Source organism: Ornithorhynchus anatinus, chromosome 1 (assembly GCF_004115215.2).
Source record: "Ornithorhynchus anatinus isolate Pmale09 chromosome 1, mOrnAna1.pri.v4, whole genome shotgun sequence".
NCBI lineage: Eukaryota > Metazoa > Chordata > Mammalia > Monotremata > Ornithorhynchidae > Ornithorhynchus > Ornithorhynchus anatinus.
The window spans coordinates 104,529,987-104,552,112 of record NC_041728.1 but is presented as its reverse complement, the minus strand read 5'-3'; the positions used below and the strand labels follow the sequence as shown (position 1 = coordinate 104,552,112).

General features: G+C 42.5%; 2 protein-coding genes across 6 annotated transcripts in view; both read right to left on the bottom strand.

The window, feature by feature from the left end:
- PLSCR1 (phospholipid scramblase 1) overlaps positions 1-5,679 on the bottom strand; it is a 92,363-nt gene extending 86,684 nt beyond the window's left edge. The window contains exon 1 of the mRNA XM_029068035.2: positions 5,004-5,679. The gene's annotated coding sequence lies outside the window, so the exon portion shown is untranslated. The remainder of the gene's footprint in view (positions 1-5,003) is intronic.
- A 2,121-nt stretch (positions 5,680-7,800) lies between these two features.
- The window catches only part of PLSCR5 (phospholipid scramblase family member 5), a 29,391-nt gene continuing 15,065 nt past the window's right edge, over positions 7,801-22,126 (bottom strand). For 3 of the 5 annotated variants that reach the window (XM_029068057.2, XM_029068052.2, XM_029068067.2), the window contains 3 exons: positions 21,545-21,765; positions 15,995-16,156; positions 12,597-13,591 (listed from right to left, as the gene is read on the bottom strand). In XM_029068057.2, coding sequence (XP_028923890.1) covers positions 13,382-13,591; positions 15,995-16,156; positions 21,545-21,765 — 593 coding nt within the window. In that variant the 3' untranslated portion in view covers positions 12,597-13,381. Of the gene's footprint in view, positions 7,889-7,981; positions 8,065-12,596; positions 13,592-15,994; positions 16,157-21,544; positions 21,766-22,126 lie in introns of those variants that run through there. The other 2 variants (XM_007672992.3, XM_029068080.1) reach the window with 2 other exon arrangements.

The window sequence follows — 22,126 nt, the reverse complement described above, 5'->3', positions numbered from 1 at the left end:
GGCACATAGTAAGCGCTTAACAAATACCAACGTTATTATTATTACCTTGATCTTGTCTATATTTCGGCCAACCTCTCTCCCACATCCTACCTCTTGTCTGGAACACCCTCCCTCCTTATAACTGACAGACAATTACTCTCCCCTTCCTTCAAAGTCTTATTGAAGGCACAACTCCTCCAACAGGCCTTCCCTGATTAAGCCCTCCCTTCTTCTCCCATTCCCTTTTGTGTTGCCTTGACTTGGTCCCTTTATTCACCTTGTCACTCCCAGCCCCACGGCACCTATGTATATATTTGTAATTTATTTATATTGTCTGTCTCCCCTCTAGACTATAAATTCCTTGTGGGCATGGAATGTGTACTCTCCCAAAAGCTTAGTACAGTGAGCTGCACTCAGTAAGTGCTCAATAAATACTATTGACTGACCGAGTGACGTCCAGCCCCTTGGTCTCTTCCTTACTCCTGCCTGAAATTCACTCCCCTTTCAAATTTACCATTCCCTGGCTCTCTCCATCTTCAAAACCCTTCTGACATCCTACCTCTTTCTGGAGGCTTTCCCTGATTTATTTTTCTTCTCTTCAGGTCATATCCTTGCAATTATCACTTCAGCAAGTTGGTGCCACAACTTAACTCCCAACTACCAATTCAACTGTTGTGCATTTCAATTTCCATACTCTAAGCACTTACTCATTTACATAGCCAGCTTTTTCCTTTTGCCTAATGGGTTAAGGCCTAGTACCCTTCCCTTGGGTCTGACCCCATTAACAGGAAACAACTCAGGGAAGGAGACTCAGATTCAGGGTCTGTGAATGGTAGGGAGGGCAGTGATGGCCTGTTTGTTCTGTTCAGGGAACTGCTATGAAAATTACGCTTCTGTTTAAATCCAACAACAACTCTCTCCGCCCAAACGATCATTTTCTGGTCTGATCCCCACCACTGCCACACCCTGTGCTCTAGTTTATCAAGGTCATTCACACAACAAGCAAAATTTTCAAGATTCTTAATGACTCCACCTTATAGATCAGTTTTCTTTCCTCACTATTTCTGTTCCCCTCAGTCCTTTCAAACACTTTCTAATCATTCATTCCTCTCAACTGGAGAAGCAGCGTGGCTCAGTGGAGAGAGCACGGGCTTTGGAGTCAGAGGTCATGGGTTCGAATCCTGGCTCTGCCACTTGTCAGCTGTGTGACTCTGGGCAAGTCACTTAACTTCTCTGTGCCTCAGTTACCTCATCTGTAAAATGGGGATTAAGACTGTGAGCCCCACGTGCGACAACCTGATTCCCCTGTGTCTACCCCAGTGCTTAGAACAGTGCTCTGCACATAGTAAGCGCTTAACAAATACCAACATTATTATTATTAACTTTCCAGTTTGCTCATGCTGTTTCCCCAGCCTAACAGTCGCTCCCCACCTTCAGACTTTAGCTAAAGTATCATCTCCTTCTGGGAGCCCTCCCTGAAAAATTCATAACACCCTGAGTCCCATCGACCCAGTAGCTATCCTTAAAACCTGTCAATTAGGGGCATTTGAGTGCTTACTGTTTGCAGAATACAGCACTAGATACTTGGGAGAGTACAGTACAGAGCTATCCACAACACGTGAATAGTGTAGAAGGGGAGACAGACTAATATAAATTACAGATAGATATGTAAGCACCATGAGGCTGAGGATGGAGTGAATACCAAGTGTCCAAAAGGTACAGATCCAAGTACGTAGACAGTGCAGAAGGGAGAAGAAGTCTGGGAAAGACAGCTAAATTGGGCAAGGCCTCATGGAGGAGATGTGGTTTTAAAAAGGCTTTGAAGATGGGGAGAGTGGTAGTCTGGGCTATATGGAGAGGGAGGGAGTTCCAGACCATAGGGGGGACCAAAGGGAAGGGATCAGTGGTGAGATAGACAAGAGCTAGGCACAGTAAGCAAGCTGGAGCTAGAGGAACAAAGTGCGAGTACTAGCCTGTAGTATATCAGTGAGTAAAGAAGGTTGGATGGGGTGAACTGATTGAATTCTATAAAGCCAATGTTAAGGAGTTTCTGTTTGCTGTTAGGTAGATGGAAAACCACTGGATGTTCTTGACTAGGGAAATGTGTTTATTTCTAATCAGCATATATAAGTTAAACTATCTAATCAGCCATTTTATTCTTCTGCCTTTATGAGAAGCAGCATGGCTTAGTGGAAAGAGACCGGGCTTGGGAGTCAGAGGATGTGGGTTCTAATTCCGGCTCTGTCACTTGTCTGCTGTGTGACCTTTGGTAAGCCACTTAACTTCTCTGTGCCTTAGTCACCTCATCTGAAAAATGAGGATTAAGACTGTGAGCCCCATGTGGGACAACCTGATTGCCTAGTGTCTACCCAATGCTTAGAACAATCCTTGGCACATAGTAATCACTTAATACCATTATTATTATATCCTTATTACTTCTGTTCCCACCACTTATAAACCTTTTATTTCTGTCTCCATGATTTCAAGCTTCTTGGTGGCACTGGATTTAGCCATTCAGCAGTGTCCTACTCCATTTGATGTTGTAATAATAATAATAATAATAATGATTGCATTTGTCAAGCGCTTACTATGTGTAAAGCACTGTTCTAAGTGCTGGGGAGGATACAAGGTGATCAGGTTGTCCCATGTGAGGCTCATAGTCTTAATCCCCATTTTACAGTTGAGGGAATTGAGGCACAGAGAAGTTAAGTGACTTGCCCAAAGTCACACAGCTGACAAGCGGCAGATCCGGAACTTGAATCCATGACCTCTGACTCCCCAGCCCCGCTCTTTCCAGTGAGCTACGCTGCTTATGCTGCACGTACATGCAATTATAGCATTATGCCATCATAGCCAACATTTTGTAAAAGAGCTTTTCTCTGCTTCCCACAGAACCCTGAGATTCAATTTACACTGTGCAAGCCGATCACTTCCAACCCACTACCATCTTTGGGAAGATACAGACCTCTGTTCGCTTTGCCTGGGGATTATAGGGGCCGGAGATCCCTTTAATCTTTTAAGTGATCATTGGAGAGTTCCATAACAGATTGGCACATTTTGTGCCACAGCCCATTAATCAAGTGAAACCCATCAAGATGACCTGATAAACGAGTAATTTATTTCAGATCCTGATCAACAGTTTTCAGAGTTTAAATGACAATATCACCCAATCTTCTGACCAGGAAGTGGCATAGGGGAAAAGAGAGGCAGATTTTCCATGAGGCTTTGGAGGAAGGAATTAAAGACTGTGCCCGGAGAGTGGCTGTAAACCGAAGCGTGTCTGTCCCGGCCCCTTGGGAGGGTGAGTGCTGGCCTGCCAGAGGAAAACAAGGCCACTTCGGTGGGGGCATTGGGGAACAGAGGGTCATCTTCCCAGTCATCAGCTCAGGCTCTGGGGCCATAGCTGGAGTGCATAAAGACATTTTTTCCCTCCCCTCAAGTCAGGGAAGCACTTGTGGCTCTTCACGGGACCCTGGAGCTTCCAGAAGAAACACTGGGTACGCCCACCTTCCTACAGTGGGCTGGGACTGTGCCCAGGAGAGGGACAAAATGAAAAATCTAGTGGGTTTTTTCTACTTAAAAAATTGACTAAAAGTAAATCCTGGTTTGACTTTTCTTTTCCCAAATGGGCCTGTGGGCAAGTTCAGGCCCTGGAGAAGTATGTCCCCTCCTCAGTCATATGATCCCTGGGTCCAACAGTGGGTCCAGGCTGGAGAGCACAGCAGCCACTGCCAGGCCCTGTTGGGGGTGGAGGGGAGGCCGGCTGGCCCCTTGACCAGCCAGATGACCCCGCTTCAGGCTGGCCAGTTCCTTGAGACTCAGTAGCACCAGCACCCATCCCATCTGCACCAGGACAATACCCGTGCCTCTATCATGACTGTATGGACATGCGTGGGCACCAAGCCCCTAACTTCAAAGCACTACCTCACTTTCAAAGCATTATTAAAGTCACATTTCCTTTAAGAAGCCTTCCTCAATTAAATTCCTCTTTTCCCCAGCTTGCTCTGCATCATCTATGCATTTGGATGTGTGACCTTCGGTCATTTGATGTTTAACCCACCCCCAAATTACTTATGCATATCTTTAAATTATATATTATAAATTATTTAATAGTTGTGATATTTGTTAAGCACTTACTGTGTTCCAGGCACTATGTTTCCCTCTGTGGACTAAATTTGTTATGGGCAAGAACAGATCTGTTAATTCCATTGTACTCTCCTAAACGGTATAGTTTTTGCACTTAGTAAACTCTAAGTATCATTGATTGATTAGATTGCATCATATGACTAGGAGATATTAATCACAGGGAAGAGTGGTAGATTTGTTTGGTCACCCAGACACATTTGTAACCCAAACAAAAAGCTTTTATGCAAATTGCACCCCCATGGGGGCCCCTGTTAGAAGAGCCTGCGGCCCAATGGTGTTTGCAAGGGTCCTAGAACCCCAACTTAACCTCTTAGTCTCTAAAAGAGAGAATTGGAGACCTCCACGTGGCACACCCCAAAACCAGCAATCCCTGAGGCTGCTACTGTTATCTTTTGAGCCTCAGGTCAATACACTGATGAGTGAGAAGATTATCTGAGGCCCAGGCAACTATCCTACCTCTGGAGTCTGGCAGCAGAAACCACAAATAATTCATATTTTCCTCTCTCTTCTCCATATTGTGTGAAAATACCTGTCTGACAATCTGAACCCACCATGCCAGAGACCAAATCTAGACCCTGAGGTTAAAGCTCTGTTTTTTAATACAAAAATTAACAAATACAGATAACTAAATTAAATCCAAGTCACCTATCATTTTTAATCTAACATACATTCCTCAAACCTCTTCCCATTCTCTTTGCTACTTAGACCATGAGCTCCTTGTGGAACAGGGACTAAACTGATGATATATTATACTGCATATACTATGTGCCCAGAACAAATGTGGCATATAGTAAGTGGTTTACAAATATAATAGCAATAAAGAAAAGGGCTAACTTGACCAGGCCCTCCTCTTCCCCCACCAGACCCTTTTTCCCTACCTGGAAGGAGTTCAGTTCACTCCTCTCAGCCTCTCTCAGAGCTTTCCAGGAGTCAGTTTCACCCCCTCCCCATTCTTCCTGCAAGAGTTTTGGGTGCTAGGGTGAAACAACTGCTGATTCACATCATTGCTTTGTTTTTACTTCCCAGAGATACTCATCTCTGGACCCCAGCATGGAAACCACTGCTCCAACATCCTATCCTAAAGCTCACTCAGCCTCACTTATACCTTAAATTGACAGAGGGGCTTCGTACTTGCAGTTAATTAGCCCCAGCCTCTTTTCCCCAACCTTTCTTGTAATTGGCTGTGTTCCAGGTGGAACAAATAGCTAAGTACCTACAGGCTGATTAATATGGCCTGTTAGAGGGAGTTTAGTTTTCAATGTCTTACGTTCTGTGGGATGTAAATTCTATTTAGTTGGTTTATCTTATATTTATTTAGCATAATACTTTGGCAAATAGGAAGAGCTTAATAAGTGCCTTAGTTATTATTACCTTGATTAAGGTCTGATATTGGCCCTGCTTCTCAAAGGCAAAGAAGCTATTCTTTGTTCTGTTGTACACTTCGCAAACATTAAATACAAAATTTAGGCTTGGAAGGCTGAGGGAAGCCAGAGGAGCTAGTGGTCAAGGAGACCGTTTATATTTCTAGATCAAATAGACCTGACTGAGTGAAAATAAGGTCTTCTCAGACAGTTTAAGGTTTAGAATCCTTGGGCAAAACCAACCTTTTTCCTAGCTCTGTGATATGAATTCCATATTTTATGGAAGACTACTCAAAAAGGTAAACCAAGTGTTTTGACGAAAATGGAGCACATGTATTGACTGACTTCTGCAAGAGCCAAACAGTTGGGTGGCAAAGGTGAGTCATTTAGAGAAATGCATTTTGGATGTAACTGCTAAATCTCTCTTGTTGGCTATTCAAAAAACACACATTTTAGTGGGTTGGTAAAATCTATGATGTTTTTAGATGTTTTTGTAATTGGATTTCCCTGTTTCTCTGTAAATCTTTTGTCATTCTCTATATTTTATTTCTACTTTTCTTGTTTGATTCAAAAATGAATAGTGCTGTTTAGAGGATATTTATGGAACTGGGCAAAAATAGTCTTGACATTAATGTAGCTGAGACTAATCGCTTTTATATTTCCAGTGGTGAAGAAAAGTCCTATGGTGAATAGATAAATTCACTTGGGGCTAAAACAAAATAAAATGAAGCAAATTCTTTTTTAAATGTTCTTCAAATATCCAAATCAAAAAGAATATGTACATATAGATAATTTATTTAAGGAAGCTTCTTATGGGAAGGGAAAACGTTTCTCAACTCTGGATATACTCTCCCAAGTGCTTAGTACAGTGCTCAGAACCCAATAAGCACTTAAAAAATATCATCGATTCATCGAATGAAAAAAAGCAATAAGGTCACATTTACCTAGAAATGGAAGAAGAACACTTGCTGGTATAGCTGGCCTTGCGTCGGAGATTTCCTAAACAAACTTTTTATTTTTCTAAATGAACAATTAGAGAAATTACTGCCCAGATCAGTTGACTTACTTTCATGGGCCACTTAGCTGGCTCCTACAGTGCTCTGCACTCAGTAAGTGCTCAATAAATATGATTGAATGAATGAATCTTGGTGTAAGACAGAGGAGGCTTGTACCTTTTTTTTTTTGAAATGACAAGATAATAGAGTTTTTCTTTTATCTGAAGATGATGTTCCAGACAATGAGACAGCATCTGTGATTGTGAGGGCCTTTGAGAGATTATCTCTTGCACATTTTGTAAATGAAAATACAGTAGAGCACCTTTTTCTGAAGCTTTGCCATTCAGGTGAGCAATGTTCAAAGATGAATGGTTAAGAAGGAAAAGGCAGGTCCTACTCCCAGCAGGAAATGTCCTGGAGATGTTTTTTCCAGTGGTGGTAATGGCTTATGTTGAACCTTCTACACTCCCTTGCTCACGCTCTATCCTAGCAGCATTCATTGAGTGACTGGTAGGGAGAATAAGGGCAGAGCATGTTCACAGGACAGAATAACTCTGAGACCTCAACAAACAGCAGATATTACTGTGACCTTACGCATTTAGTAAACCATCACTGAGCAACATACTCAGAGAAATGGTGAGTTTGGTGGAGGGACTTTCCTCTAGTCCCTCTAAACTGTAAGTTCCTTGTGGGCAAGGAATGCACCTAATAACTCTGCTGAATTGTACTCTCCCAAGTGTTTAGTACAGTACTGTGCACACAGTAGGTGCTTAACAAATAACACTTTTTTTTGTGAACAGTAAGTGGAAAAGGAAAAACAAACCAAAAAAACAACAAAGGTCACAATTGTCCTTCATTACAACTGGAAATACGTGCTGGTGCATATTGCGTGTAAGTGCATCTAGTGCTTAGAACAGTGCCTGGCACATAGTGCTTAACAAATACTATTGTCATTATTAAGTGATGATGTATGTAAATACTCTGGTGGTAAGCACTGGTATGTATGAATAGTTTCTGCCCTGCTCCATGTATTTTGCAGCCAAAGATACTGCAAAACAATGAGAAAATTCTCCAGGGAAAATCAATAAAAAGCCCAGCAGTTTGGATTAGTAATTAGTCCCAATATTGTAAAATCTTCCAAGTTGTCTTGTTACAATGCATTTCCACGTGATGCAACAATCCATTTGCCCTTCCTGGTCATTTTGTCCATGGAAAGATGGTAAGACAAGAAGAAGAAAAAGCAAGGCAGCATGCAAAGCCAGCTAGGCCTCAGCCTAGAAACTGGATGTTTAGTGTCCACACATACCCACATGACTGAATAAACTGCTCCATTAAGTTATATTTTAGTAATTCTATGATGAACATCTTCAGGCCACTCATACCAGAAATCCAGAGCCTGGGGGATTCCTGGAGGAAAGTGGAGAGGGGAAAAAAAGAATTAGGGAGTGCCCTAGGTGGCTGATTTTTTAAAGGAAAAGAGAATTTGAAGTTTCTTCTTACCCAAATTTGTCCTGCATATTTAATTGCTTCCATCAGCTTCCATGTTAGAGTCCTGCCAGGGAGTGTTCAAAAAACATCAAATCCTATAAATAAATAAACTGTGAATAGTTAAGAAGATACAAACAGGCTAGAAAAGACTGACTGGTAAGTTTGACTATGTATGGTAATGATACTGCTAGGTGATTCCTAGCACTGGGCACCAAACAAAGGTTGTTAGGATGAAATCAGAATCCTTTGCAAAACATGAGAATTGTAAGTATAGTCTGCAGATTGAAAGTATCTGAAACCTGGATTTCTATAGGGGATTTTAGGAGGGCTTAATGTTTCCTTTTTCTCTCTGCCCCTCTAATCAGAAACCATTTGCAAACATCATACTTTTGCATTGCTCCTTATTTTATAAGCTGCAGTGTCTCACCAATGATTCACATTAAGATAAAAGGTCTGTTGAGTCACACAACATGAGCCTATCACACCTCTGATTTAGAAAAAAGGCAAGTGAAATTGTAAGCCAATGGATAGCAAGGACACTGTGTATCTGTGACAATAGCCATTTCTGTTTGGAGATGTGAAATATGAATGGGAATTCCTCTCTATGAAACCAGCTGGGTATTTGGCAGCACATTATATAGATCAATCAGTTGAAGACTGTTTGAGGTGTCTGGCAACACTCGACCACCACATCCTATCTGCTTCTTCCAGGCGTAATTTCCCCTATCAAAGATGGAAATACATGTAGCAAACAGAGTATCTTCATTTTGTTCTTCCAACATTCAGATTACACCTTTTGTCACTGCAGTTCCACAACTGAAGATTGATAACCAAAACAGGGCATTTAAATGCTAAGACACATAATATCAAGATGAGGACTGCAGAGAAGCCAGGTGAGAGGATCCTTCTAAACAAGAAAGTGGCAAGTTTCCCATTTTCTTTTGAAGACTTTCTCTTCCCTGTGACCTAGTGGAAAAAGCATGAGCCTGTGAGTCAGAGGACCTGGGCTCCAATCCTGATACCACTATTTCACTTCTGTGTGAACTGGTCAAGTCTCCTTAGTGTTCTGTGCCTCAGTTTCCTCATCTGTAAAATGGGGATTTGATATCTGCTCTCCCTACCCCAGTGACCGTGAGCCTCGTGTAGGGCAGGGACTGTGACTGACTGGACTGACATATCTACTCCAGTCCATAGTACAGTATTTGGCTCAAAGTAAGTCCTTAAGAAAATACTAAAATGATCATTATTCCTCATAGTAGTAGTATTACTCCTTGCTAAATGCTTTCACTTTCCTATTAAATGCATAATGCTTAATCACCACCTTTCTACCTTCCTCATGCTTCATTATTTGTAAATTATTTTTGCCGGCTCTCCCATTGCCTTGTAAAACATTTTGAGAGCTAGGAACATGTGTTTTTCTATTGTTGTATTTTTTCATGTGCTTAGTACAGTAATTATCCCTCAATAGGGACTCAATAAATGTCATGGATTGACTGACTTTTTTTTTCTCTCTTTCTGTGTCTCATGACACTGGGACAGGAATGCTGAGAAAGATCAAAGACTGAAAAGATCCATGATAGGAAAAGCCTCCAGTCTGGAAGTTGTCAAATAATAACAGTAATAATGATAATAACAATTGTGATATTTATTAAATGCTTGCTTTGTTCCAAGTGCTGGGGTAGATACAAAATAATCAGGTCCCATATTGGGGCTCACAGAAGGAGGGAGAAGAGGTATTGAATCCCCATACACAGAGAAGTGAAGTTACTTTCCCAAGGCTATACAGCATTTAAGTGTAAGAGAGGGATTATAACCCAGGCCTTCTGATTCTCAGGCCAATGCTCTTTCCACTGTGCCACAGTGCTTCTCACTGGTTACCTAATACCAGTAATAATAATAATGATAATTTGGTATTTGTTAAGCATTTACTATGTGCCAGGCACTGTACCAAGCACTGGGGTGGATACAAGCAAATTAGGTTGCACACAGTCCCTGTCCAATGTGGGGCTCACAGTCTTAATCCCTATTTTACAGATAAGGGAATTGAGGTAGAGAGAAGTGAAGTGACCTGCCCAAGGTCAGATGGCAGACAAACAGTGGAGCCAGGATTAGAACCCAGGTCCTTCTGACTCCCAGGCCTGTGTTCTATCCACTAGGCAATGCTGCTTTTCTACAGTAGACATCTAATGTTGATCTCTCAGACATAGGCACAGACAGCAGCAGCAGCTTCTGGCAGCACCCCTGGTGCCTGAACAGCATATTTAAGAATTCATGGCTCACCCCAATTTGCTAAGGGACCAGAAAGAATCTTTTTATATGTAACTTCTGGGAAATTAGCTCATTTATTATATATGTATATATACATATACACAGAATGCCATTCATGTGCTAAGCACTGGAAAGCACAAAACAAGCAACACATTCCAGGCACACAAGGATCATGCACTCTAATAGGGGAGACAGAGAGACAGACATGAAAATACTTACAAACACAGTGATGATGATGCTGGCATTTGTTAAGCGCTTACTATGTGCCGAGCACTGTTCCAAGCACTGGGGTAGATACAGGGAAATTAGGTTGTCCCACGTGAGGCTCACAGTCTTAATCCCCATTTTACAGATGAGGGAACTGAGGCACTGATAAATTAAGTGACTTGTCCAAAGTCACATAGCTGACAGGTGGAGGAGCTGAGATTAAAACCCATGACCTCTGATTCCTAAGCCCGTGCTCTTTCCACTGAGCCACGCTGCTGGAAAGGTAATGAAATATAAATTGAATTTACAAGTTAACATTCTCAAGATGAGTATAAATGAGTGCAATAAATGCAGGAAATGGCTGGTAGGTTAATACAGTTTGGGGTTCTGGAAATTTACTGGGGAGCCCTTATGGGAGTGTCTGTCAGATTTACAGAGAAAGGGAATTCCAGTCCAGGGAAATGGTGTGGGTGAGGGCAAGGAGGTAGGAAAGGCAAGAGTAATGTACAATTTCTAGACTTTGAGCCTGTTGTTGAGTAGGGATTGTCTCTGTTTCTGAATTGTACTTTCCAAGCACTTAGTACATTCTTCTGAACATAGGAAGTGCTTAATAAATATGATTGAATGAATGAATGTAAGTTTTTTGAGAGCCTTGAAGCTGAATGTGAGGAGTTTTTACTGCATACATTGATCCAGTGGAGGGCTTGGAAGAATGGTGAGTTGTGTGCAATTTATGCTCTAAGAATCGATTAATCCAAGATATTTATTGAGCGCTTCCTGTGTGCAGAGCACTGTACTAAGTGCTTGAGACAGTACCATATAACGGACATCTTACCTGCCCACAATGAGCTTACAGACTAGAGAGGGAGACATTAAGTAAATAAATTATGGATATATACATAAGTGGTGAGAGGATGTGGGAAACTGAGAAAAGGAAGTAAATCAGGGCAATGCAAAACAGTAGGAGAAAAGGAAATGAGGGCTTACTCAGGGAAGGCCCCTTGGAGTACATGTGCCTTCAATAAGGCTTTGAAGATGGGGAGAGTAAATGAACTGTTGCATATGAAGAGGAAGGGTGTTCCAGGCCAGAGGCAGGATGTAAAGGAGAGGTCGGTGGGCTAGAAGAGATAGAAGTATAGTGAGTAGGTTAGCATTAGAGGAGAGAAATGTACAGGCTGGATTGTAGTAGGAGAGTGGTGAGATAGGGTTCAAGGTGATTGAGTGCTTTAAAGCCAATGGTGAGGAGTTTTTGTTTGATGTGAAGGTAGATGAGCAATGACTGGAGGCTCTTGAAGAGTGGGAAAACATAGAATGAACGTTTTTGTAGAACAATGCTCTGGGCAGCAGGGTGAAGCATAGACTGGGAAGCTGGGAGGTCAGCAGAGAGGTTGATAGAGTAATCAAGGCGAAATAGGAGAAGTGCTTGGATTACATGGTAGCTGTTTGGATGGTGAGGAAAGAGTGGATTTTAGTGATGTCGTGAAGGTTGAACTGAAAGGATTTAGTGATTGAATATGTGGGTTGAATAAGAGAGAGGATTCAAGGATCACATCAAGGTTATGGGCTCGTGAGACTGGAAGGTTATTGGTACCATCTACAGTGACGGGAAAATAAGGGGGAGGACAGTGCTTGGATGGAAAGATCAGAAGTTCTGTTTTGGAAATAGGTAGGTTTGAGATGATGGCAAGACATCCAAGTAGAGATATCTTGAAGGCAAGGGGAAATGCAAGACTGCAGAGAGGGAGAGAGATCAGGCCTGGAGATGTAGATTTGGGAATCATCCATGTAGAGGTGGTAGTTGAAGCCATAGAAGCAAATGAGTTCTCCAAGAGAGTAGGTGTAGATGGAGAATAGAAGGGGACCCAGAACTGAACCTTGAGGGACATACACAGTTTGGGGGTGGGAGGCAGGGGAGGACCCCCGGAAATAGACTGAGAATGGCCAGCCGAGAGATAGGAGGGGAAACAGGAGAGGATAGTTTCACTGAAGTTGAGGTTAGATAATATTTCAAGGAGAAGGGGTTGGTTGATTGTCAAAGACACTGTGTCACAGAATGCAATAATAATTGGAGTCGGGAGAGGTTGGAGGCAGGGAGACAAACAAGGATGCTGATATAATAGTCTAGCAATTCTTAGACATTCATTCAATCATATTTATTGAGCATTTACTGTGTGCACAGCATTGTACTAAGCTCTTGGAAAGTAGAATTCAGCAAAAACAAGAGAAGGTGTAACTGCTTGGGTGGAGAGGAAGGGGCTAATCCAGGAGATATTACACTGGAAAAAGTAGTTGAATAATAATGTGGCAGCAGATTGAATGTGACAATCGACAGTGACAGTGATGTGTCCAGAGTAAATGACGTAGCAAGGTCTATTGCAGGAAGGATGGTGGGATTATCAACTGAGATGGGAAAGTTAGGAGAGAGTGGGTTGAGTGGAGAAGATGAATAATTTCATTTTAGCTGTTTAATGATCTTAATGATCTTCAAACATAAAGAACAAGTTTTATGATGTATGTTTTCAACTTGAATTTTAAATTACTCTCATTTCTCCTATAATATAGGGATTATGTTCTCAACAAGCCTCAAACATAGCAAAGCCTAAATTCTAACACTTCTGCCCTGACCAGTGCAGTATATATGTGCCTAAACATTTCTTTCAACATCGTACCCCATTCTGTCGAGACAGTTGAGTGCTGTTGGAAGAATGTTCCATAAATCGCCAACACACTCCAGGGGAAAACTGACAATATCTGGTTGTTTTCACCTATAGATGGGAAAGGGGAAAGGTTTACTTTAATAACCTGCTTTAACTAGTACTGACAGTTTACTTTAATAACCTGCTTTAACTAGTACTGACCCTGCAACTGGTTAGGTTCGCTGGTCTTTAACGTGAGCTATGCCTTGAAGATTGGAAAATTAAATTTATCCTTTGTGATCTAAGTTCTGTTGATCACATTTCCTGTTTTCTCTCTTGGGCAACTTACTATGAGGAAACAGGCACCAATCATTGCCGCTTTTATTTTCACGTCTAGATCTGCTGGCACATGAATTCCAAAGTTGTCCGTGTTTGTAAAGACACCATTGACAAACCCCGACCAGTACTTGGAAATCTTCCCAATTGTCAACTTTTCATTAATGGTTTTCACCTATATATAGAAAAGAAAAAGAAAATATTAAAATCAAAGGTAAGAATGAAATTAGAGAGTTTTAAAATTGCCTGAATCTGTTCTCCCAAGTTATCCACATGCCTGAGACTCAAAGATACATGATGGAATGGCATATCTGTGTTTCAGGTTTAAAAAGTCCATCCATCTGGACTATCCAAGTAATTGATCTCAAAGGGCTTTGAGGAGGCTGTATTATGTGAATATATGCCTGCGTAGTAACCTGACACCTTCTTTATAAGGTCACATGAACTTTCCAAGAAAGCATCAGGAAGGTTCTATCTTGTCTTTTACCACCATCATCATGAGGAATGCATGTTTCTGACCATTTCATAATTGTCTTTCTGAGAAGTTCCCCTTTACACTTAAAATATTTAAAAAAAAATAACCTAAGTTCATTACCAAATAAATCCACACTCCAAACATCTCTGAAAGGGATTAAGGCAGCCTGAGTTGAGGTTAGATTAACTCACCCCACCCTTCCAAATTAATTTCTAACTGCAAAAGGAATCACTGCACTTTTCTGTGAAAGGCTCACAACCCAGATGAATGGAGGACAGAAATGAAGCAAACTACCCAGAGCTTAGAACAGTGCTTGGCACAGAGTAAGCACTTAAATGCCATCATCATCTATTGTACCAGATTTATGCTAATACAAACTCAGGTTTACCCTACAGTAAATGGTGGTGGTATTTGTTAAGCGCTTACTATGTGCAAAGCACTGTTCTAAGCACTGGGGGATACAAGGTAATCAGGTTGTCCCACATGGGGCTCACAGTTTTAATCCCCATTTTACAGATGAGGTAACTGAGGCACAGAGAAGTTAAGTGACTTGCCCAAAGTCACACAGCTGGCAAGTGGCGGAGCCAGGATTGAACCCATGAACAGTAGCCTTGTTGGAATTAAAAACCTCCAACCCAAATAGTTGACATAAATGATAAGTGGATATTTGTCCAAGTAGCCACCAATAAATTGGGCATGGTTAGTCAAAATCACTAAGACCATTTAGAAAACCATTAAGGCCCTTAATCAGTTCTCTCCCCTCTATACTGTAAACTCATTGATGGCAGGGAATGTGTCTATTTATATTGCTATATTGTATTCTCCCAAGAACTTAGTACAGTGCTCTGCACACAGTAAGTGCTCATTAAATATTCATTCAATTGTATTTATTGAGTGCTTACTGTGTGCAGAGCGCTGTGCTAAGTGCTTGGAAAGCACAGTTCAGCAACAAAATCATTGACTGACTCCCCAAGACCTATTCTCATTCCTCTCTCTCTCTACAACCTGCTCATCCACTTCACTCCTCCCAAGCAACCCACTGACTGTACCTGGACAGTAAAATAAGGTGCATCCGATCAGGTGTTAGAGCTTGCTTACATCTGCTGAGAAACTCTTCCAACTCAGCCGACTCTGGGCATAATCAAACATCCTAGAGACAGCCATTCAAGAGCTCTGTTAAACTCTCACAGCTCAAAAGGTGACCCATTATAAGACTAATGTGCTTATCACTAAACTGGATAAGGTCTCACAGGTACTTAGGAAGTTCTGAAGCTGGATGCCTTGAATTGCAATTCCCTGTGTACTTCCTTGGGAGAGTTCCTTCTCTAGATTCATGAATTAGAGCCTCGAAATATTGTGCATACAAGGAGAGTCATTCTGAGAGCACTGTAGAAGCTTTTCACTGGGTAATGTAATAATAGACTGTAGGCTCTAGCCTGCAAGTTCATTGTAGACAGGAATGTGTTTGCTAACTCTGCTGTAATGTGCTCTCCCAAGAGCTTAGTACGGTGCTCTAAACATAGTACTCAACAAAAACATTGCTTAATTGATTAATAGTAATATAATTTATTAAGTGCTTACTATATCTGTTTATCGCCATTGTTCTTGTCTGTCCGTCTCCCCCGATTAGACTGTAAGCCCGTCAAACGGCAGGGACTGTCTCTATCTGTTGCCGACTTGTTCATCCCGAGCGCTTAGTACAGTGCTCTGCACATAGTAAGCGCTCAATAAATACTATTGAATGAATATCCCAAGCCCTGTTCTACACTCCAGGGTAGAATTAAGATAATCACAATGGACACAGTCTCTGTCCCACATAAGGCTCACAGTTTAAGGAAGGGAGATTGCCTCTTTTTATTTTAATCCTCATTAAATGAGATGAAGAAGCTGAGGCACAAAGTTACATGACTTGATCAAAGTAACACAACAGGCAAGTGGCAAAGCCAGGATTAGAAATCAGGTTTTCTGATTCTCAGTCCTGTGTTCTTTCCATAATGCCACACTGCTTCTGCCTATAGAACACTGCAACATGAATATCTGTGGGGGAGAGTCATAAGGGTAATCATGGGTTCACTGAAAATGTTCTTTACTTGGTAAACATACCTCAAAGTCAACATCGCCAAAAAATCCACATGTTGCATAAGGGCCAACAATTTTTAGGACTTCTTCTTTATTCTCATTTTGAATTGTGAATTTAGGCAGAAAAGGGTCCCACTTCTGAACAACATATCCCACGACAATCCCTGGAGGGGCTTGGATTTCTAACTGTTAAAAAAGCAGAGAAAACAGTGGTTTCTAATATCATTGTGCTTTTTTGCACTAGCATGGCAGATTCAACTCTACACATTATGTTCCTGCTGAAATCCTTTTTGGTCTCTACTGAATCTTAACCCACTCCTTGAAATTTGAATGAAGCCAAGCAGTGAGTCATAATCGGAAAACAGACTCCTTGAACCTTTGAACTCTCGACGTTGATCTCTAGATTTGAATGTGCCCGGAGAATGGAAAGGCAAAACAAGAGTTTTGAATATTTTGTAAATACTTAGACGAGACATTTTGTAAACACTTAGACAATGAGATAATCAGAAAGTTCATCCCAAACATTCTCACAAAGCAGCGTGGTGTACTGGATAGAGCCTGGGCCTGGGAGTCAGAAATTCATGGGTTCTAATCCTGGCTATGCCACTTGTCCTCTGTGTGACCTTGGGCAAGTCACTTCATTTCTCTATGCCTCTGTTACCTCATCTGTAAAATGGGGATTAAGATTGTGAGTCCCATGTGGGACATGGACTGTGTCCAATCTGATGATCTTTTATTTACCCCAGCACTTAGTATAGTGTGTGGCACATAGGTCTTGAGAAGTACCACAATTAGTGTTATTATTATTTTCCTAAAACTGGATTTCTCAGGGTGGGCGACTTGCACTCCACTGTGGGCAGGAAGCCTGGTGCCCTGGAGAATGGTCTGGTGAGATAGTCCCCTACTAGGAACTGCCAACCTTACTCTTTTTTCCTAGCTCCTATTCCACTCAATGGGATTTCTGAGCATTTTTTAAATGGTTTTTGTTAAGCCCTTACTAAATGCCATGCACTATTCTAAATGCTGGGATAGATACAAAGTAACCAGGTTGGATACACTCCATGTCCCACAGTCATAATCCCCATTTTACAGCTGAGGGAACAGAGGCACATAGAAATGAAGTGACTTGCCCAAGGTCACACAGCAGACAAGTGGAGGAGTTGAGACTAGAACCTAGGTCCTTCTGAATCTCAGGCCCGTGCTCTATCCACAAGGTCATATTGCCCCTCACATTCCATGCATATCAGTGTACTAAGTGTTTGGGAGGGTACAATACAGTAGAGTTGGCAGACAAAATCCCTTGCCCCCAAGGAGTTCACGGTCTAGGAGATGTCTGTTCCTCCCTTTGATTACCAGAACACCCCATTATTTTCTTATTCTCCCCAGTATCCTGTCCTCTCCTGGACAGTACCCAGTAGAGAAATTATTTTTACCTTCCCCAGTTCCCAGCAGCCTGGAGTTCCCTTGACATATTTCTTTTGGTGGGGGCAAAGGGAAGGAAACTAAAAGAACTTGGGTGGCCCCAGGAGGGTTCCACAAAGGAACTATAACCTTGTTGTTCTGAACTATAACCTGTTTATCTAGCCAAGTCCTCCAAGATGAGTGGATAAGCTGCCACAGTATCACTCCACCACATCCTTTGACTAAATGGATGTCCCAGTCTAGCAATGAGGAGGTGGAGAAGAGGAAGAGGAAGACATGCTGTTTGGTGAGTCTGGCTCCAAGCCCTGCACAAACAGCCTTCTGTCCCCTTCCTGGAGCCTCCCTACACTCCTTCTCGGTACTCCAGAGAGGGAGCATCCACGGCGGCCTGGGGATGATGGAGAGGAATACCCCATGTGAGCATGATCCATCCCAAGGAACTGGAACAGAGCCACCCCTACCTCACTTTCCCCTCCTGAGGAGCTGGGACTTGGTGAAATGATCCTGGAAAGAGACCGTGTGTTGGGACACCAGGGCTGGGGATGGGAAGGATGCTCATTTTAATTTTTCAGAAACATTATGATTTCACACCATCTGAAGATGGGCAGATTTTCCAATCACTTAGATCCTGTCTTCAGGAAGCAAAAAGAGCTCACCAACATGTTGTAAACCAACCCTTTCCACTGGGTCTAGGACAATCTTTTAAGGGCACCCAGGGACAACTGTAATCTAATCAAACATATTTTAGGCACTTCTCATCTGTATAGTGTAACCTTGGAAGCCCTCAGGGGGTGGTCCTGAATAGTCCAAAATAGCATTCTGTCCCACTGAATTCTGCTGTTGGAGAGATTTCCACAATGTCATGTGGCTCGGGAACTTGGGGAGGGATTTTCAAGGAATCCCCAGGTTGGAGAATCATGATGGATCTTGTCCTGACCTTTCAAGTGGAGTTTGTGCAGACAAAGAATTTTATTCTGGGGCGTTATGAGCATTTGCTGAAAAGACTCAAACATTCTCTGTCTGTCAGTTGGCCATATGGAGGGCAGAGTTCCAAGAATAAGTTAGGAGTCAGGATTTGTGGTAAGTAGCTCCTCGGGTGCCTGCGTGGCATAATTCCCAGTCATGTTAGGTGTGTTCCCTCAAGAATCAGGAAATAGCAGGATTGTTGACAGGGAAATTCCTTTCCAAATGTAGAGTTGCCTCCTGCAGTTCTGATTCACAGGCAAAAAGGCTTTGAGCTTTCCTATCCCGTTGTAATCCAGTCCACACACTCCACTCACCTACCCACTGTGCTTTGTTCTCTTTCTCTCACTCTTTTTCTCTCCCTCTTTCCAAGGACACTGCTCATGTCCTTCCTTCAAGCCTGGAATTTCCTTCTCCTAGATCACTATTCTCTCCATCTACAAAGTCCTACTAAAATTTTATTCCTTCCAGAAGCCATCCTTGACTAACCACTCACCTCCCCATCCTATCTTCTCTCACCTATGCCCTACCCTCTGAGTACTTAGGTAAACCCCACTCTTCACCACAGCACGGCGGGCACAATACTAGGTGCTGGGGTAGATTCAAGCAAATTGGGTTGCTCAGAGTCTTTGTCCCGCATGGGGCTTAGAGTCTTAATTCCCATTTTACAGATGAGGTAACTGAGGCATAGAGAAGTGAAGTTACTTGCCCAGGATCACAGAACAGACCAGTAGCAGAGCAGGGATTTGAAAAAAGGTCCTTTTGACTCTCAGGTCCATGCTCTATCCACTAGGCCGTGTTGTCATACTCTCCTGCTTCTGCTATCTGTAATCTATTTTAATGTCTGTCTCCCTCATTAGAGATAAAGTCCTTGAGGACAAAGATTGTGTCTGCCAACAATATGATGTTATACTTTCCTAAGCATTTAGTACAATACTATACACTCAATAAGTGTTCAATGAATACCACTCAAATTGATTCAGGGGAAATTTTCCCATACTACACTGCTAAATGAAACTTGTGAAGAAGCTAGAGGATCATGGGATAGAGCATACCTAACAGGGTTTATGCACTAATTATTTTAAAAGGTGGGCTTTTTCAAACTAGTATAGCCAACATCACTTGGGGAAAATCTAGATTGTCTTTTGGAAAAGAAATTAGTTGAAGTATAGATGCTGCTCATTGGAAAATGTCATCCTGAAACCACCCTTAAACAAAACCCAAACAAGAGCATTTCCCTCCAATCCCCTGAGGGTAAAGACTGCATTCACTGCACAACAGCACCCTGTGCTCCAGCAAATTCTCTGGAAATTAGTTGTTGTTGCTTTGTGTGTTTGCATGTGGTATTTAAGCACTTGCTATGTGCCAGGCACTGTATTAAACTCTGGGGTAGATACAAACTAATCAGGTTGGAAACAGTCCATGTCCCACATTGGACTCAAGTTTTAATTCCCATTTTACAAATGAGGTAACTGAGGAACAGAAAAGTGAAGTGACTTGCCCAACATCACACAACAGACAAGTGGCAGACCTGGTTTTCCAACACCCAAGCCCTGTTTTATCCACAAAGCCACTCTGCTTCCAACAATGGAACCCCCGAAAATTTAAAGAGGTCCATCCACCCACCCTTGATTCAAGTCATGAGAAATCCTCCATCCCTCCAATACCATTGCACAAATCCACAGGGAGCTATAAGTGGGTGGAGCTCAGCACAGACAAGTCCATGTTCTCTTCCATCCTACTTTCCCCTCCCCTCCTTAGTGCAAGTCTTCCCCAAAATGTGGACAAGGGATCGGTGATGAGATAGGAGAGGTTAAGGCACAATGAGAAGGTTCATTCAATAGTATTTATTGAGCGCTTACTATGTGCAGAGCACTGTATTAAGCGCTTGGAATGTTCAAATCGGTAACAGATAGAGACAGTCCCTGCCCTTTGACGGGCTTACAGTCTAATCGGGGGAGAGTTTAGAACTTAGAACAGTGCTTGGCACATAGTAAGGGCTTAACAAATACCATAATTATTAGACTCCTTTTCATGCTGCTTGACAGTTTCCAATGAGTTCAACTGCTTATTGACTTTCCCTGAAAAGTGGGCCCCTGTTGGCATTAGAGGAGTGAAGTGTGCACGCTGGGTTGTAGTAGGAGAGTAGCCAGGTGAGGTAGGAGGGGCCAGGGTGATGGGCTTAATCTCTGTGGTCCTTCCCACTCCCTACCCTTCTGGGGATTAGGAGGGAGGAGAGCTGGATTGGGTTCAATAAACACTGATCGATGGGTTGATGATGATGAAGTTAAAGTTCACAGCACTTTCTTCAGATTCAGGCTCTCCAGTAATCCACTAAGGGGCATTTTCTCCCTCCCAACAAAACAAGCCTGATGATTAAGCACCTTTAAATGGAAGTTGGAACTGGTTGCCCTTGTCAAGACTTTTCTGAGAAATAGGTACTGAGGGGTTTGTTGTCATCTGTTTCTACCCCAACTCTGATTACATAGTATAGTGGCTCGCTAATTGACAAATGGTATCAGGGTAAGGGGAAATGCAAAAAACTGTTCAGAAGTACTTTGCTCCAAGAGGTTGCATGATGTATGTACTGTCTGGTCCAGCCAATATCAGAGAAATCACTGTGGTCTTTACTGGGAAGAAAAATACTCACTGAAGTATGGTATAGTGGATAGAGCATAGGCCTGAGAGTGAGAAGGTCAAGGGTTCTAATCCCGGTTCTGCCACTTGTCTGCTGTGTGACACTGGGCAAGTTACTTCACTTTTCTGTGTCTGTTGCCTCATCTGTAAAATGGCATTGGAGACTGGGAGCCCCATGTGGGAGAGGAACTATGCTCAACCTGACTTGCTTGTATCCACATCAGCGCTTAGTACAGTGTCTGGCACACAATAAGTGCTTTATAAATCCCACAGTTATTATTATTACTTTTCATGCTATGCTGATCAGTGAATTTGTCTAACATGTCCATTATATCATACTCTCCCAAGAACTTAGTACAGTGCAATGAAACAGTAAGCCCACAATAAATACAGTTGATTGATTGCTTAGTAATGTGTTAATGAAAGTTGAGATGACCCTTTGTGCCTAATTAATGTAGCAATTGGTCTCCTTTTCCTGGAGTAATGCCCCATCACCCCCCACCTCCTTGACAACCCAACCCCTCCCTTTGGAGCACTGCAAACCAGACTAACCTCTTGTAAGTAGCAAGGACACCAACAGCTGATGCATCGCAAGGGTCGGTGGACCGCAATCACCTCACGGCCTGTGTTGTCGACAATTCTTAAGGCGCAGGACCGCAGTGGGGCACAGAAGGTGCGGTTAAAACAGAGGCTTTCTTCTACTGCAAAGTAAACTCTCTGTCCTAGGCCGTTTTTGATCTCATATTTGTTGGAGGTTTCAGTACCTAGTATCACTAACAGAGGAAAAACATTGTTGTCATTTGTTCAGACTTCCCGCCTCTGCCCATTCACCGGCGAGCTCGTTCTCGGCTAAGGGAGTTGATAACTTTAGGGTGATGAGCCCTATTGGCGAGAGCATAGGTTTGGAAGTCAGGGGACATGAGTTCTAATCCTGGCTCTGCCACCTGCCTGCTGTGTGACCTTGGGCAACTCTCTTAACTTCTCTGTGCTTCATCTGTAAAATGGAATTAAGGCTGTAAGCCCCATGTGGGACAGGGACTGTGTCCAACCAGATTACCTTGCATCTACTCCAGCGCTTAGAACAGTGCTTGGCACATAGTAAGGGCTTAACAAATACCATAATTATTCAACTCC